This window comes from Grampus griseus (assembly GCF_964374135.1).
Source record: "Grampus griseus genome assembly, chromosome: 6".
Lineage (NCBI taxonomy): Eukaryota > Metazoa > Chordata > Mammalia > Artiodactyla > Delphinidae > Grampus > Grampus griseus.
The window spans coordinates 22,665,578-22,682,799 of NC_139000.1; the positions used below are offsets into that span (position 1 = coordinate 22,665,578).

Below are 17,222 nucleotides of genomic sequence, written 5' to 3' on the forward strand. Positions count from 1 at the left end.
CCAGCCTCCAGAGCTTAGTAAATACTCTTCTAGCTCCTTTTTCATGGTGGTTTCAAAGTCAATAGAGAAAGCAAGTGTATCACCAGTTGCAACCTGGTCACTTCTCAGACCAGGGGAACATGATCTGGGCTCACAGGCTCTACCCCTGAGCAAGGTTGGAACACATACAAATCCCATGAGCTGAAAGAGGCGAAAGAGCTTCCCTTGGAAAATTAACAAAGGGAAAATGAATGGATGCTGGGCAGAGGGAATTAGGGTTTGCATATACCTACTGGTATCAGTGACCCAAATAACTAGGTCATAAGACAATTAAGGGTTTGTTTTTCTCTCACCTGAAAGGACAGAAGTAGGTAATCCAAAACTGCTATGATAGCTCATTGTCATCAGAGACCCAGGCTTCTTTTATTTTTTTGCTGTACCATCTTAGTGCATGAGACTTACCCTGTAATATGCTGGGGCCCTATCCTTCATGTCTGTATTTCAGGACAAAAGGAGGAAGAGGGGAAGGCAAAAAAGGTACTCTCTCAACTGAGACAGTCCCCACTCAAAAGCTTTTCCAGAAGTCCCATACAACCTTAGCGTATATGTCACTGGCTCTCGTTTGTTGCGATGGAGGTGGAGAATTGTTATCTTCTAGCTGTGCCTGTTACTATGCTGAATAAAACTGGGAGGAGTGGTTATTGGGTGGGCAACTAGCAGTCTCTGCTGCAGCAGCAAAAACAAACAAAACAATGGTAATGCATAAGTCAATATTATCTTCATGAGCTAGGATTTGCAGGAAGCGTCTGGGAAGAAAGGGGTGAAAAAGCTAAAAGGACCAGAATTGTGGCTAGAGTAGAATGCTGCAGTTCAAGATTGCAGAGGCTGAGCAGCTGTCAAGAGTCTGGGATCATTAAAAATCCCAGGATATGCCCATGAGGTCTGAAAACGGAAGTGAACCTGATCTCTGTCTTGGGAAAGACCCCTTCCTTTTGTTAGAACGTAGCCTGGAGAATCACAGCAAAGGCCCAGCTGAGGGCTGCAGGGACCTCCCTTTGTAAACCATCCCCAGTCTCCAGCCATCATTGTCCATTTAGGGCCAGACTCCTTAAACAGCTTAAGTTTCCCACCTGTAGACAGAGGTGGAACACAGTGATGTTGTTTAGGCCATGCATTTGATAAAACATAGGCTTTTAATTATCCCATACTAACTGAAAATATAATGGTGTGTTATTTACTGTTTGTAATGTGTAGGCCTTATTAAATTTATAATTATTATCTTTGTCCTCATTGAGTAGAATATGATCTAATTGTTTTCATTTCACATAGCGAGAACATGCCCTCGTCTCCGCCAACCCAAACATGGCCGCCTCAGCTGTTCTACCGGAGAACTGTCCTATAGGACAGTGTGTTTGGTCACCTGTGATGAAGGGTACAGACTAGAAGGAAGTGCTAGGCTTACCTGCCAAGTAAACGCCCAGTGGGATGGTCTAGAACCTCGGTGTGTGGGTAAGTTCTTAGAAGGCATGGTGCCTTGGATGGGTCATTTCTCTTGCTCTCTGGTTTCTCCTCTTTTCTGTGAAGACCTAGAACTAAAAACTGACTCATTATGGGTATAAATACACATCCATATGTATAGGTATGTGGCGCTGTAGACACATGAACAAATATGTAGTTTTATTCCCCTCCACTGGTAAAAAGACTTCTCACCACAATCCAGTTTTCCGAATCCCTAAAGTTTACAGCTTCAAATGGTAATGATTTTTGTTTTAATTGGGGCAAATTTGGATGGATTTTTAAACAGCAAATGCTGTGTAATTCCCTCAATTTTTAAAACACAATTTACCTTTACCTTGTTGATGAAAGGACAAAATTATGAACGAGTGAATGTTAAGATGGGCCGTAAAATTCTCTTTCATCAGAAGATTTTCTGCCTTGTCCTTCACTAAGAGTTGTGACATCTCATACCTGAAATTGGGTCCAGAATGAATAAACTCAGTAGCTCTTCCAGTTTGCTGCATCTTATACACTGTTGAAACATTAACGATGGTAATGATGATGATGAAATGATAATAACTACCATTAGTGAACCCTTACGATGTGTCAGATACAGTATACCTGGGAGTGCTAACAGGTAAGTCATTAAATAACCAACTTCCAAAATAGGAAGAAGAACTATATGTAGGGAATAAATTGAGGTATTCCAGGACCCTAGATGGGAAAACTAGGTACTATAACTATCTCTATTCTTTATAAATTGATTTACAGGTTTATTCTAGTATAATCTAGTATTGGATCCAGGGCTGATAATAAGGGAAGGTGTCACCAGAAAGGATATTGGGCTTTACTGAGGGGTTCAGTAACAGTCCTAGAGTTGACCCTCATGGTGCAGGCTCAGAAAACTTATACGGGGGTATTATATATTTAAATAATAATTTAATAATAAAAATAACAAGTAAAGTTTATTAACAATGAGATACTTGTCATGACTACTGAAAGACATAGGCCTGACAGGCATAATATTTCCCTGGAGGCAGAAGCTACAAGGATTCCCAAACCACAAACAGACTTAGTTGGCATAAAACCAAGACAAAGGGAGTTAGCTTCTCCAGATAGTTCACAGAATTAAATGAAGATGATGGATCTATCCACCATAAAAAGGCTGCTTTGGCAATGGAACAAAAAATCTCAATAAATCCCTTTAGTTGGAACGTTGTCTCCCAAGATTAGAATTTGTATCTAGATATTAATGTTTACTCCTGAGAATCATCTATTTCACTGGCTCCATGGATGAGTAGCTTTTCTTGTGAGGGACCCAGTCTTTTATTAAAAATGTAATACATTTAATAAGGTTACTCTGGAGTTATTCTTTAAAGAATTTAAATTTAATTATTAAGTTTAACTTAAAATTTTAAAATTCTTTAAACTTTAAGAATTCTCTTTAAAATTATTGCGTACATCCCTGTAATGATTTAAAGTGTATGTCAATCTTGGTAGATTTGAAGTCTAACCATCAAAAGGAAATTATATCCTTATTTACAATTTATTGGGGAACAACTCACCGTAGCCCCCAAATTCTGACAATAACGATAATTACTATGAAATTTTCCACTTAAAAAATTGATAGACATGAATAGAAAGCGTATTGAAGAATAGATAGTGGCAAAACTGGAAAATTTTGAACATGAGGTACAATGAGGGAGAACTTATTCTCACCGTCGTAAGACAGATTATGAACCCACAGTGATTAAAATAGTACATTAATGGTACAAAGATGCACAGAACAATGGAAGCAAACGTGGCTCGGAAACAAACATTATTTTTTGTAGAAGAATATAATATTCAGTAAGGGAAATTCTAGATCTCCATGGGGGAGAGAAGCTTATCTAAAAATCAGTCAGTTTTGACTCACCTCATTTTCAAAAATCACTAAGTTAATTTAACTAATTAATTAAATGAGGCAAATTAAGGAGTGAAGTGTAAGAAATAATATGGAGAAAATACGGATTTTAATGGAGAAGAACTTCATATAAATAAAAAGGACACTAGATTTGAATACATAAAGATGTAAATTTCTGTACTTCAAATGAACTCTCTGCATTATTAAAGTGCAAACAAGAAAAGGTTATTTGAAGCACATAAAAAAAAAGTCAATGTCCTTAACATTTTCTGACGTATGAAACTAGACCAAAACACAAAAATGTGAAGACTCCAGTACAAAAAGAGATAAAGGAAATGAATTAAATGAACAAAGGAGACGTTTTAAAAATACAATTAAAAAATCAACAAATTGAGAAAATTCTAGAACCAAAGTTATGAGATATGGGTTAAATTATACACTGATAAAATTTCTTAGATATAAATATTTTCATTATTAAACAGGAAGAATGAAAATAACATTAAATTCAAAAGCTACGAAAATAATGATTGCAAGAGAAGTTGAAAGAAGTACATAATAATAATGAAGATGAATTATAAAAGGAGATGGAATGCAGTAGAGTGGATAAGAGGAAAATCTTTGAATAAAGTAATAAAATAAATTTTAAAAAGAAAGAAAAATGCAAAACTAGGATTTTTCCAGGAAGCTATCACAAAGGAATACATGAGGTCTGAGGTTTTTATTTTATTTTTTTTAAATATATTTATTATTTTTGGCTGCATTGGGTCTTCGTTGGTGCGCATGGGCTTTCTCTAGTTTTGGTGAGCGGGGGCTACTCTATTTTTTTAAAATTTTTATTTTTAACATCTTTATTGGAGTATAGTTGCTTTACAATGGTGTGTAAGTTTCTGCTTTATAACAAAGTGAATCAGTTATACATATACATATGTTCCCATATCTCTTCCCTCTTGCGTCTCCCTCCCTCCCACCCTCCCTATCCCACCCCTCTAGGTGATCACAAACCACCTAGCTGATCTCCCTGTGCTATGCGGCTGCTTCCCACTAGCTATCTGTTTTACGTTTGGTAGTGTATATATGTCCATGCCACTCTCTCACTTTGTCACAGCTTAGGGGGCTACTCTTCATTGCGGTGCACGGGCTTCTCATTGCTGTGGCTTCTCTCGTTGCGGAGCACGGGCTCTAGGCGCGCGTGTTTCAGTAGCTGTGGCACGTGGGCTCAGTAGTTGTGGCTCACAGGCTCTAGAGCACAGGCTCAATAATTGTGGTGCATGGGCTTAGCTGCTCCACAGCATGTGGGGTCTTCCTGGACCAGGGATCGAACCCGTGTCCCCTGCATTGGCAGGCGGATTCTTAACCACTGCGTCACCAGGGAAGTCCCAGAGGTCTGAGGTTTTTAAAAGAATAATAAAATACCGTACAATACATTTATTATGCATGATTTTCTAAGAAAATGAAAATTATTAAATGAATCAAGAAAAAAAGTAGAAAAGCAAGTATATAGTTACCTATGGGTAATTTACAAAAAAATGGAAATGTTATCAGAGTTTAATTACTACTCCCAAAATGACTGAGGGATCAGTGAAACTCTTTCAAACTTTTAAAAAGCAGTAATTCTCATACCATGTAATTTGGCCCAGTTAGTGGAAAGTTAATCAGTTCATACTATCAAACTATTATTATTCTATTGCCAACCTGACAACTTTTACCAAGAAAGAAATACATATATATAGAAAATACACTAGCAATCCACATTCAAAAGAATGGTCTGCCAAAACGAGTAGAGGTTTATCCTAGGAATGTAAGGAGGGTTTAAAATTAGGTACTCTATCAACATAATAAATTACTTCATTATAAAAAATAGGAAAAATTCATATGGTTGCTCAGTATAAGATAAAAATGTATTATTATCATTTAAAACACATTTTTAATAGAACTCTAAGAAACTCATATTGATTACTGACATAATAAAAAAGTCCATCTTAAATCTGCATCCAGTTATGGAAACAATGTAGACAGTCTTATTAAATCTGGAAAAAGAAAAGGATTCCAGATTCATCCGTATGATTTAGCATTGTTCTCTAAGCTTTAGCTCTTGTAATAAATCATAAGGTTAGAGCTTAGAGGATTCAGAATCATCATTTGTAAACTACGTGTCTACCTCCAAAAAAGAATGAACCTACTTAAAGACTGAGAGTTCATTAAAGTCATAAGAATATCAAATAAACAACTCTTCTATATAAATGATAAACAGAATATATAGAGAAAAATCACATTCAAAAGATCTATAGAAAATATAAAATATGGAAGAATAACCTTAAAGAGAAATGTGTGGAACCTGTGTTACACAAACTACAAAATATTACTGAAAGACAAAAAGAACACCTTAATGTTTTTATAAAATTTTATCAAAATGTAAGTTCTCTCCAAATATATGTATATGTAAAATGCAATATCATCCAATAGCCCAAAAGGGTTTTTCTTTTTTGCCCCCTTTTTGGAATTGGGGATTGACTCCAGGATTCATCTGGAAGAATGTGTAGGCAAAACTCACTGAAATAAGATTGAAAGGGAAGAGTAATAAAGAGTAGTAAAAAGAAAGTAGCTCTACTGGGTTTTAAAATATATACTAAAACTGCAAAAATGAGGAGTATGCAAGAATTGCATCAGATCAATGGGACTGAATAGATTCCAAAACTTACGAGTTTCACGTATCATTAGGGAAGCATCATAGCTCAGTTGAGAAGATAAGATTTATTCAACTGATAATAAAGGAAAATTGGCTAGCTCCTTGGGAAAAACAAAATGAAATTTTCATATGTTTTTAATACACACCAGACACATAAATTCTTCATAGTTTTAAAAATATAAATTAGGGCTTCCCTGGTGGCGCGGTGGTTCGGAGTCCGCCTGCCGATGCGGGGACGCGAGTTCGTGCCCCGGTCCGGGAGGATCCTGCGTGCCGCGGAGCGGCTGGGCCCGTGAGCCGTGGCCGCTGGGCCTGCGCGTCCGGGGCCTGTGCTCCGCGGTGGGAGGGGCTGAGGCGGTGAGAGGCCCGCGTACTATTAACCCATGTATTAGGCATAAAAGCAATGGGAAAAGATTTACCATTAGATTAGAAAAGATTAGATTAGACTATATAAAAACTAAAGACATCATTCAAAAGGTCGTAAATAGTAAGAAAGAGAATATTAACAGGGAATAAAATCTTCAACAATTATGACAGCTAAAAGAATAATTTTCTTAATTTATAAATAACATACCTGAATAAATGATTTAAAGTCCCATATAGTTGTTATATTTGAACCACAGATTTGGCCCTGATTTTCCTCTTGGTCAAAGCAAAATAGGAAGTCTGGGCAACCACGTGGTACATACTGTGCAAAAACAAAGAAACATATCAATTTCTCGGGAAAATTTGCTTTTGCTGACCGAGAGGTTTGAAAGCAGTCATTTCAGGGAGGAGGCATGGTTGTGGAATATTTTAGGAGCACACAGGTTCTGCTACTTACCAATTGGGTAGCCTCAGGAAAGTTAACTATGAGAGTTACTATTATGTTCCAGCACTCTTGTTTGTAAGTGGGAATAATAACAACAGCCCTTACTGCATATGTTTAAATGGGTCTATCCTTGTAAAGCCCTTAGAATAATGCCTGGCATATCACATGGGAAATACAGACTAAAGACGCCAGCAGTGCTCCCAGTAGAATCACTACTACAACGACAAACAAATGTGTGTATGGGGTCGTGTGTGTGACACACACAGAGACACATGCCCTGCATTAAGTCCTAGTCTGATTTTCCATTCTATCTCCAGTCTACCTAATTCTACCTAATTCATCTGCTATTCTTCATCTGTGCTGAAAATAACATCATTAAGAGTCAAGGCCCTAATTATGACATAGTGATTCTAGGGAGAGTATAAAAGATAGAACCTAATTCACTATTTTATACTTTGTAGCCATAACGTAACATTCTGCAAACTGAATGAAGGTGCTCTAAGCAAATGATAAAAGTCACAGTCGGCATTGATTTAAGTGCTAGTTAGAAATCTTTCAAGATTTTGATGCACCGGCAACATAGCATGAGGTAACTAAAGAGAGATGGTTGAGCATTATTTACAATACAGCATTTGTTTAGTGTCACATACAGACCTCATTTAGTGACTTATGTCAGTCCCACAGCAGACCAATTGTATTTTTCTCGAGTAAAGCGAATCTGTGACATTTGCAATCTGTGGGAACGCAAATAACATTTTCTTGCTCTCCTACAATAGAGCGCCACTGCTCCACCTTTCAGAAGCCCAGAGGTGTCATCGTGTCACCCCCCACCTGTGGCAAGCATCCAGCCAAACCTGGGACGATTTGTCAGCTAAGTTGCCACCAAGGATTCATTTTATCAGGAGGCAGAGAAGAAGTGAGGTGCACCACCTCCGGAAAATGGAGTGCCAAAGTTCAGACAGCTGCTTGTGAAGGTAGGTCCGTACAATGGTCAAGTTAAAAACCAAATTCTATATAATGACACATTGGTGCAGTGTGGGACTGTCCCTCTTTGCTACTTTTGCTGCAAATCTATGGTAAAAGGATAGATGTAACCCCAGAAAATGCTATGAAGATGTCTGTTACAAAATCATGGACTCACAAAATCCAATTACAATGTACCAGGCAACAATAGAAGAAATAGAAAACTAAGGATGATATTAGAGCTGGAAATCAGGTTAAGTTTTCCATTGGGAGTTGAAGATCTTTGGGGAATTTCTGGCTCCTATAAAGCAGGTGAGATTAAGTTAATTTTTTTTTAAAAAAGCAAGTCATCAGCCCTATGAAACCTGCATCTCAGTACTTTCACAAGAGAACATTGCCATCTTCCTAGCAACAAGAGCCGACTGCAGTGAAAAGGAGCTATTGAGAGCAAGAAAGAGTTCTTAGAAGTAAAAATATAAATGTCTCTAAGAGAAGGGTCGAAAAGTGGAGTGGGTGTTGTTGAAAACAATATTAGTGATTTGACAAAGCAAACTGAGAATTCCTTCAGAATGGAGAACTGATAAACAGGGAACTTGAATATCCCAATGGATCAAGCCCAAAAGATGGAAGTTAAGAGATACCTGTGATAAATCGAGAAACCCCAATAAAGAGTTCCAGAAGCAGAGAGAGGATAAGGGATGGAGGAGAAGAATTTCCTCCCAGTAGAAGAAAGTCCCCCTAAGCTTCAGAAAGCGTTGAATTTTTTTGATCCAAATAGCCTCAGACCTTGTTTATCTCTTTTATATAAAGTAGTATATATCTGTTAACCCCAAGCTCTTAATTTGTCCCTTCTCCCCAACAACAAGGTCCTACCAAGTAGCTCAGGGAACTATATTCAATATCTTGTAATAACCTATAATGGAAAAGAATCTGAAAAAATATATATACATATATGTGTATATATATGTGTGTATATATGTATGTATGTATGTATAACTGAATCACTTTGCTGTACACCTGAAACTAACACAACATTGTAAATCAACTATACTTCAATAAAAAATAAAGTACCATTGCCAGAGAAATAGAGTTTATTGATCCATGTTCAAGAAAACAGTGAGTAATGTGACTCCAAAAAAAAATAGGGGCTTCCCTGGTGGCTCAGGTGTTAGGAGTCCGCCTGCCAATGCAGGGCACACGGGTTCAAGCTCTGGCCCAGGAAGATCCCACATGCCGCTGAGCAGCTAGGCCAGTGCGCCACAACTACTGAGCCTGTGCTCTGGAGCCTGTGCTCTGGAGCCCGTGTACTGCAATACTGAAGCCTGCGTGCCTAGAGCCTGTGCTCCACAACAGGAGAGGCCACCGCAATGAAAGGTCCGTGCACCGCAACGAAGAGTAGCCCCCGCTTGCCACAACTAGAGAAAGCCCATGCGCAGCAACAAAGACCCAACTCAGTCAAAAATAAATAAATTAATTTTAAAAAAATAGCCTCTGAATGTTGGGCAGGCATACTTTCACTACTCCCTGTGAAATTTCCAAGGTCCAAAGTTAAGGAGAGAATCTGAAGTTTCCAGAGAGAAAAGAGAAATTTCACAAAGGAAATAAGGATCAGACTCACACTACACTTCTCATTTATAACTCTAAATGCCAGAAGGAAATGTAGCAGTGTTCTAAGAATACAGAGGGAAAATAGATATAAACTTTAAATTCCAAATCTATTCAAGCGAATATTCAAGTGTAAAGGAAAAATAAAATACTGCTTTAGATTTTAAGAGTTAATATGCTAATGCATCTTTGTGGGGGAAAATTGTCTAAGTATTAGCCCCTCTGAGAAAAGGAAAATATAAATTGAATAAAATTTTAAAGGAACAAGAATGTGAGACACAAATTAGATCAATTCGGATATATTCAGCTGCAAGTTACAGAAGACCTAATTTAACGTAACTTAAGAGGATTTATTATACCATGTAATGAGAACTTAGCTGTACAGTGACTGATGTGGCTATGTGGAATGTTACCACATCTAATTCAGTATCTGTACTGCAAAGTTTCACACTGCAAAAAATATCATTGGCTTTAATTTGTTGTTTGTTTTGCCAGTACATTTTAGCACACTAATTAATTCCATTTGACAGCATTTCCAGTGCAGTTCCTTCCTGCCAGTCAACATTCATTTTTTCTGTCTCTTTATTTCATTCCAAAAATATTTATCAAACTCCTGTTATATGCCAGGAACTATATAATACAATGGGACAAGAGATATCCTGGCATTCAAAGAACTTAAATTCTTTGGGAGGAGAAAATTTAATTTCAAAATGGCAAAACGAGTTATGGTTAGGAAGGACAGAGGGCCATGGGAACTTGTGGAGTGAGCACCTAAAATGGACCAGTGGGGTCAGAGAAGCTTCCTGAGGAGCTTGTGTCTAAGCTGAGAATTAAAGGACAAGTAGGGGTTTCCTGGGTAAAGGGGGAAGAGAGCATTGATTCAGGCAAATAAAAGGACGTGGACAAAGACCCAGGTATAAGAAGAACCATGGTGCTCTCGTGGGACTGAGAGTATTCGATGTGGAGACTGAGTTCTGGTAGGGGATTTGTCAGAGAGGAGGGGATTTGTCCCCTCTTAGGGGAGCAGGTGCCAGTTCAGGAAGGGCTTCATAAGTCATCCTGAGATACATTATCCTGAAGGCAGTTGTAAATTCCAAATCAGTCAGGAATTGGGATGTAAAAAGCGAGTCACAGAGTATTAATGTCTTTTTACCTCTCTCTTAAACGACTTAGAATTACACATTGATATGTTAACTGATTTGTGTATTTTCTGAATCAGATGTGGAAGCTCCTCAAATCAACTGTCCTGCGGACATAGAGGCTGAGACTCAGGAACAGCAAGACTCTGCTAATATCACTTGGCAAATCCCAACAGCTAAAGACAACTCTGGGGAAAAGGTAAGGTTTGAGCAAATATTTGCATCCTTTGTCAGATGGATTCTAAATACACTGCAAATATGTGTGCTATTGAAAACTTACTAATTAATGATAGTGCCCTCTCTAGCTGTACTCATAAATGTTAATGCCCCATCTGATAGAAGAATGATCAGCCTTGAATTTTTCATTAGAAATTTCAGATGAAAATCTCAAAACGGAAACCCTTCATTCTGCGGATTCGTTGGCTGAGAATTCTTTGCCCCTTCCTAGGCTCTGAAGATCTTTTAAGAAAAAGAAAGATGGGGAATCAATCTTAGTTTCTATTTTTAAGCATATGTTTTAAAATATGATCCTGAAATGATTGCATATTGGCCAGTCTGAAGAAGATAACATCAGTGTCTCTTACTCAGCTTTTTTAAAACCAGCATTATTCAGAACACAGTATTTTAGTCTAGTATATACAGTAGCTTGAGGTAATTATCCATCAGATGCTAGGAAAGGAATTAGGAATTTAACACCCTCTTAAATCTATACTTTTACTGTTCACATACATGAAGATGCCCTTAAATAGTATATAGTTTTTACACTTGCATGTAAATATGTAAGTTGTGTCATTCAAGGACATGTGCCATTCAAGGACACACACACAATATGTTCTGATAATTGTGTTGAATAAACACAATATACTTTAAAAAATCAAGATAACTTTTTTAAAGTGTATTATTAAATATAGTCATCACTCTGTATATTACATCTCCAGGATTTATTTATCTTATAAGTGGAAGTTTGTACCTTTTGTCCACCTTCACCCCTTTTGAGCACCCCCATACCCCTCTTCTGGCAACCATCAAACTGTTCTCCGTATCTGTGATCTTTTTTTTTTCCTGCCACTTATTAGCGAGATCATATGGTATTTATCTTTAGGTAACCAAAGACAAGGTAACTTTTAAATCTGATTTTAAAAGTGTAAATGTAAATTATAGTACTTACTATACTGTCGGTGATGTGTGCGTTGAGTGCTCCCTCGTGTGTAGTTTCCACATTCTATTAAGAGGCCCGTGAAAACATGCACTGTCATCATCATCCTGGTCATTGTCATCAAATACTAAGAAGAGTGCAGGGACATACTTCAGGATCCATGAGAATTTAGACAAAATGTAGCACCTGTGTGTTGAAATACTTTTTCAGAATACAGTGGAAAAAACCAATGGATCTGACCTCAAAAGTATTTCTCAATTTTTTTAAATAAACTTATTTTTTTAATTATTTATTTTTGGCTGCGTTGGGTCTTCGTTGCTGTGCGTGGGCTTTCTCTAGTTGCGGCGAGTGGGGGCTACTCTCCGTTGCTGGCGGGCTTCTCCTTATGGTGGCTCCTCTTGTTGCGGAGCATGGGTTCTAGGTGCACGGGCTTCAGTAGTTGTGGTGCCTGGGCTCAGTCGTTGTGGCTCGTGGGCTCTAGAGTGCAGCCTCAGTAGTTGTGGCACATGGGCTTAGTTGATCCGCGGCATGTGGGATCTTCCCACACCAGGGATCGAACCCATATCCCCTGCATTGGCAGGTGGATTCTTAACTACTGCGCCATCAGGGAAGTGCCTCAATTTGTATTTTTAATAGTTCTCTAGCAAACTAGAGAAAAATGCTTCAAATATGTCAAATGTTAGAATGTTTATTACATCACATATTAATATAAATTTATCTTTATCACATAATAATTTTCAAACGGACTAAGAAGGCAAACATATGGTTCAAAAAGGGAAGAATATATCTATATCATGCAATCATATGAGAATTTAATCTTACCATAAGACATTAAGAAACTGCAAATTAAAACAATGACCTCATGCCATATTTTTGATTTACCAAAAGGTAATGATATTTAATATAGATCAGAGAACTTTGAATGGGAACTTTGACAATGATACTATCAATTGGAATGCAAATACTAACTAATACTAACAATGGGAATACTAACAATGGGAATACTAACAATGGGAATGCAAATACTAACAATGGGAATGCAGATTTTTACCGTGATCTGGGAAATAAATTTTGTATTATCTATCAATAAAATGCTAATGACTTTGAGGTTAATAATTCTGTTTCTGGAAATTTATTATAAGGACATAATAAAAATATTTTAAAATTATCTGTACAAAACTGTTATCGTAGTGCTGCTTACAACATTAAAATTCAACAATTCATATGTATCCCAGCTCTATAAACTATATAGATAAATAGTCTAGAAAGAAGTATACCAAAGGCTATGTCTGATTTTTTTTTCCTTTTTGCTATACATAAAATATTGTGTCTTTTTTACTTCTTTGCTAATAATATATAAACCAAAAAATAATAAAAGTACTATTAATATTAACTTTAACTTTCCTGATATTTCTCTCCAATAGGTGTCAATCCACGTTCATCCAGCTTTTACCCCACCTTATCTTTTCCCAATTGGAGATGTTGCTATCACGTACACAGCAACTGACCTAGCTAGCAACCAAGCCAGCTGCACTTTCCATATCAAGGTTATTGGTAAGTCTTCAAATTACTTGGGTAGGTTTGTGAAAATAATCCAGTGCCCCCAAAGACTTTCCTTCTCCTTTATCTTCAACAAGTCCTTTCTCACTGATTCTTCCTTCTGTCATTGAAGCCACTTCCTCTTTGAAACCTACGTACCCTTTAATTATCACTCTGTCTCTTTGACCCCTTCCTATATGAGCCTTTTGAAAAGTTCCCAATGGTTGCCATCTCTTTTGACTTAACTGCCATTTATTCTCAAAGTCACTCAAGTCTGGCTTCTGTCTCCTTCACTCATAGAAACTACTTTCATCAAGGTTACGGTGATCTCTAGAGCTAATCCTACTGCACACTTTTTAGTCCTTATTTGACATGTTTCCGTAGATTTTACATTATTAACCGTGCTCTCTTTATCAAAACTGCCTCCTTCCATAGCTTCTCTGACACCAGTCTTTCTGGGGTTTTTCCCCCCATTATTCTCATTTTTCCTCCTTGATTGCTTTTTTAGGCTTCTCTTCCTCAGACCAACTCTCAAATGTGGATCGTCCCCAGGATTCCGGCCTTGGCCTTCTTCTCTTTCTCTCTCTCTGGTTTTCCTGGTAATTTTGTTAACTGACAGCTCCCAGATTTCTATCTCCAGCTCAAATTTCTCTTCTGAAATTCAGAGCAGTGTATAATACTGCCTACCGACTTTCCCACGTGGATGCCCCACAGGTACTTCAAACTCACCCAAACCTAAAATATTTCTTAGCTCAGAAAATGGAGTGAAGACCTAGCTACCATGCAGAAATCTGGAAGTCATTCTTGATTCCTCTCCCTCCATCACCAACATCTAATACCTCATCAGGTTCTACTGGTTTCATCTCCTTAGTATCTCTGAAATCTGTCCCAGTCTCTCCATCCTCACATCCCACTGCTATACATCACTCCTTCTTTTTAATTTTACTTTATTGTTTAGGTTTGGTTTACTCCATCATCTCCCAATTGGTGTTTGTGCTTTCAATCAATTCAGTAGATACCAGATACCCACCAGCAAGACTTAATACGTGGAGAATATGTGAAGTGGTCTGTAGCACTCAAGAGCACAGACTCTGAACCCAAACTGCTTGACTCCACAGCCAACTCTCCCACTTAAGGCAGCGTAACCAGTCACCTCTCTGTGCCTCAGTTTCTTCATCCAGAAATAGAATTAATAAATATATTACCTTATAGGGTTATTGTGAGATTTTTGATTAGTTAAGATATACAAACTGCTCAAGGTAGTGCCTGACACATTAAGCTCTGTGTAAATATACTAACATTTTTGTATTTTGGTCTCAGATGTATTTTTAATGTTTATTTTAAAATTCAGTTCATTAAATTCATTTCATTTTAAGACTTTTACATAACCTCTTGAAATAACCAATGTGTATCAAACTGGCTTCTTACCCTAGAAGTGATAGGTTTTGGTGAAAGTAGATAAAAAGACTCATATGAAAGTCAGTCTAGTTCATGTCATAGTGCTTAGTTGTTTTTAATTGCTTTTTCAAGGTTGTTTTAAGCGTGAACTTTATCAGTCACATGAAAAATATGTTGGGTGTGTTTTTATGGCGCTGTGATTTTAAACATGAAAATGTGATTCAAGAGTTTGCCAAGTTTTCGTTTTTCACAATGAAGAGTCAGCATGATGAAATGTCAAAAGTGTACTCGAGTGTCTAGCTAGACACTAGCTGAATTTTCAAATTATGAAAGAGAGGAAATGGGAGGGAGGAGGGGACAGGAGAAGGAGGGGGAAAGAGAGAGTGGGAGAGAACGGGAGGGGGAGAGAGAGACACAGAAAATATTCCAAAGCCTACATTTTCTTGTTTTCCTCAGATGAGGGGGGGTGTTGGTGTCTTGATGATAAATGAGAGGAAATAGGAACGCTTTTGCTTAACATTCCACAGAGTGCTGCCTCACTTGCTTTGAATGGACTTTCTCTCCCTCGTGGAGACAATGCATCTGGCTGGTCCCTCCAATTCTTTGACAGTCATTGGCCTCGTCTTACTGCTCTCCTGTCCCTGAACTTCAACTTTAAACTGTTTGGCTAAAATCAGATAAATTTAGAAAATCTTGGAACTATTTCATCTGCAGTTTCTTTTGGGAAAATAGTAAATACTGTCGGATTTGTAAATTTAACTGTGAATTGGCTTGATTCCGCATTCTCAAAGTGCACTGACCTCCTACGAGCATTCCTTCATTCTTTTCTTTATTCAGCAACTTTTTCTGAGCATCTGTTATGGGCCAGGTGCCCTGCTAGGCCATGGAGACCTAACTGTGAGCAAAGGAGGCTCCACTGCTGGTTGACAGAGTTTACAGCCTAGGAAAGTAGTAAACCAAAGATCCTGTACTAAGGAAATGACAAACATGAGGAAAAGAGAAAAACTGAACATTTATTCATAAGACTTAGCTTAAAACAAAAATCTATATATTCTCCAGAGGTAGAGCTCGTTTAATTTCAGAATTATATGTTTCCGTATGTCATTGATAGTATATCATCCTAGTCTTGAGGTCTATGACTACAATTTACCAGCTTAATGACCTAAGGCAAGTCTCTTAAATTTGCCTGGTTTCAGATTCCTTACCTATATAATTAGAAAAGTAGTATTCGTCCCTCAAAGGCATGTTGTTACAAATAGAAGGACATTTCAAAAGTGTAAACATTAATAGTTATGTTAAAATTTCCTCCTTTGCACCTTCTTTGTTGTCCTTTACTGACATCCTAAAAATTCCACCACATTCCGTCAGAGCTTTGAAGCCTGGCTTATCCGTGCCGCCACCTCAAACCCCTCCTTCAGTGTAGATTACAGTGCCCAGCAACAGACTCACAGTTCTTTCATTTCTACCATGGCTTTCACCCCCTCTCCACTGTAGCCCCCCATTCCCATGTCCACACCTTGTTCTTTGTCTTTACCTGGAATTTATCAGCCTTAGGAATCTTAGACTCCAGTGTCCCATCTATGGACATAACCTCCTGGCCTTCCAACAATACAACATCCTCACTTACATCTTACGTATTCTACAGCATGACTCGGATCTCTGCCCATTGGTCCTTCCATTTAGCATCTATCAGCACTTCCGTTAAGAGGAGGATCGTGGGAATGATCCCAGTGAAATGACTGCTTTGGTCATTTCACGCCTTCCAATTATCTGGGAAGGTTTTCTACACTTCTAGGTGGGTCAGCTCAACTACCAGTGGCGAAACTCACAAATTAAATGCTCACCGTATCCTGAATTTGCCTTTCATACTGCTATGCTCATGGTGATTTTAGCAATCTGGTATTCCTTCTTCAACAGGCAGAGGGAAGTATAGCAAGAATCAGCTTTTTCTTTTGATGTTGAGGTCAGGGATGAAACATACCTCATCATCAAAGGGACCCCAGGGCCAGCCTTACGTCTAACAAGGTCAGGGTTCTCTGCCAGCACAAGTAGACTTTGGTTCTCTCTTGCAACCTTCCTCATCAGTTTTGAACATCAGTTGTGACTTCATTCTCTGATCTCATGTTCTTTAGATGTAGAACCGCCTAGCATAGACTGGTGCAGATCCCCACCTCCAGTCCAGGTCTCCGAGAAGGAGCACGCTGCCACCTGGGATGAGCCTCAGTTCTCGGACAACTCAGGTGAGAACGCAGAGATTGTGTTGTCAGTATGTTACCACCAAATGATACTTTATTTTAAAAAGCTTTTAAAAAGGTAAAAGAGAAATGAAAAGCAAATTACATCTAAATAGAATGAATAATTATATAAGGTAATACGTTTTAATGCTAGGATAAGTATATATAATTTAACATTATTAATCTTACCTATTCATGGCATTTCCTTTCATTCAGTGTTCAGCGGACATTATTAAACGTGTACAAGGTGTTTTATTTGAAAGTGTTCTAATAAATTCATTGAGTCTCCAAGCTTCCATTGTCCTAAAGACA

General features: G+C 37.9%; 1 protein-coding gene across 1 annotated transcript in view; it reads left to right on the top strand.

Annotated features, from left to right (window-relative positions):
• SVEP1 (sushi, von Willebrand factor type A, EGF and pentraxin domain containing 1) overlaps positions 1 to 17,222 on the top strand; it is a gene marked incomplete at its 5' end in the record, with an annotated part of 184,195 nt that overhangs the window by 71,905 nt on the left and 95,068 nt on the right. Inside the window, 5 exons of the mRNA XM_082656871.1 lie at positions 1,309 to 1,488; positions 7,653 to 7,850; positions 10,664 to 10,782; positions 13,164 to 13,293; positions 16,809 to 16,916. Coding sequence (XP_082512997.1) covers positions 1,309 to 1,488; positions 7,653 to 7,850; positions 10,664 to 10,782; positions 13,164 to 13,293; positions 16,809 to 16,916 — 735 coding nt within the window. The remainder of the gene's footprint in view (positions 1 to 1,308; positions 1,489 to 7,652; positions 7,851 to 10,663; positions 10,783 to 13,163; positions 13,294 to 16,808; positions 16,917 to 17,222) is intronic.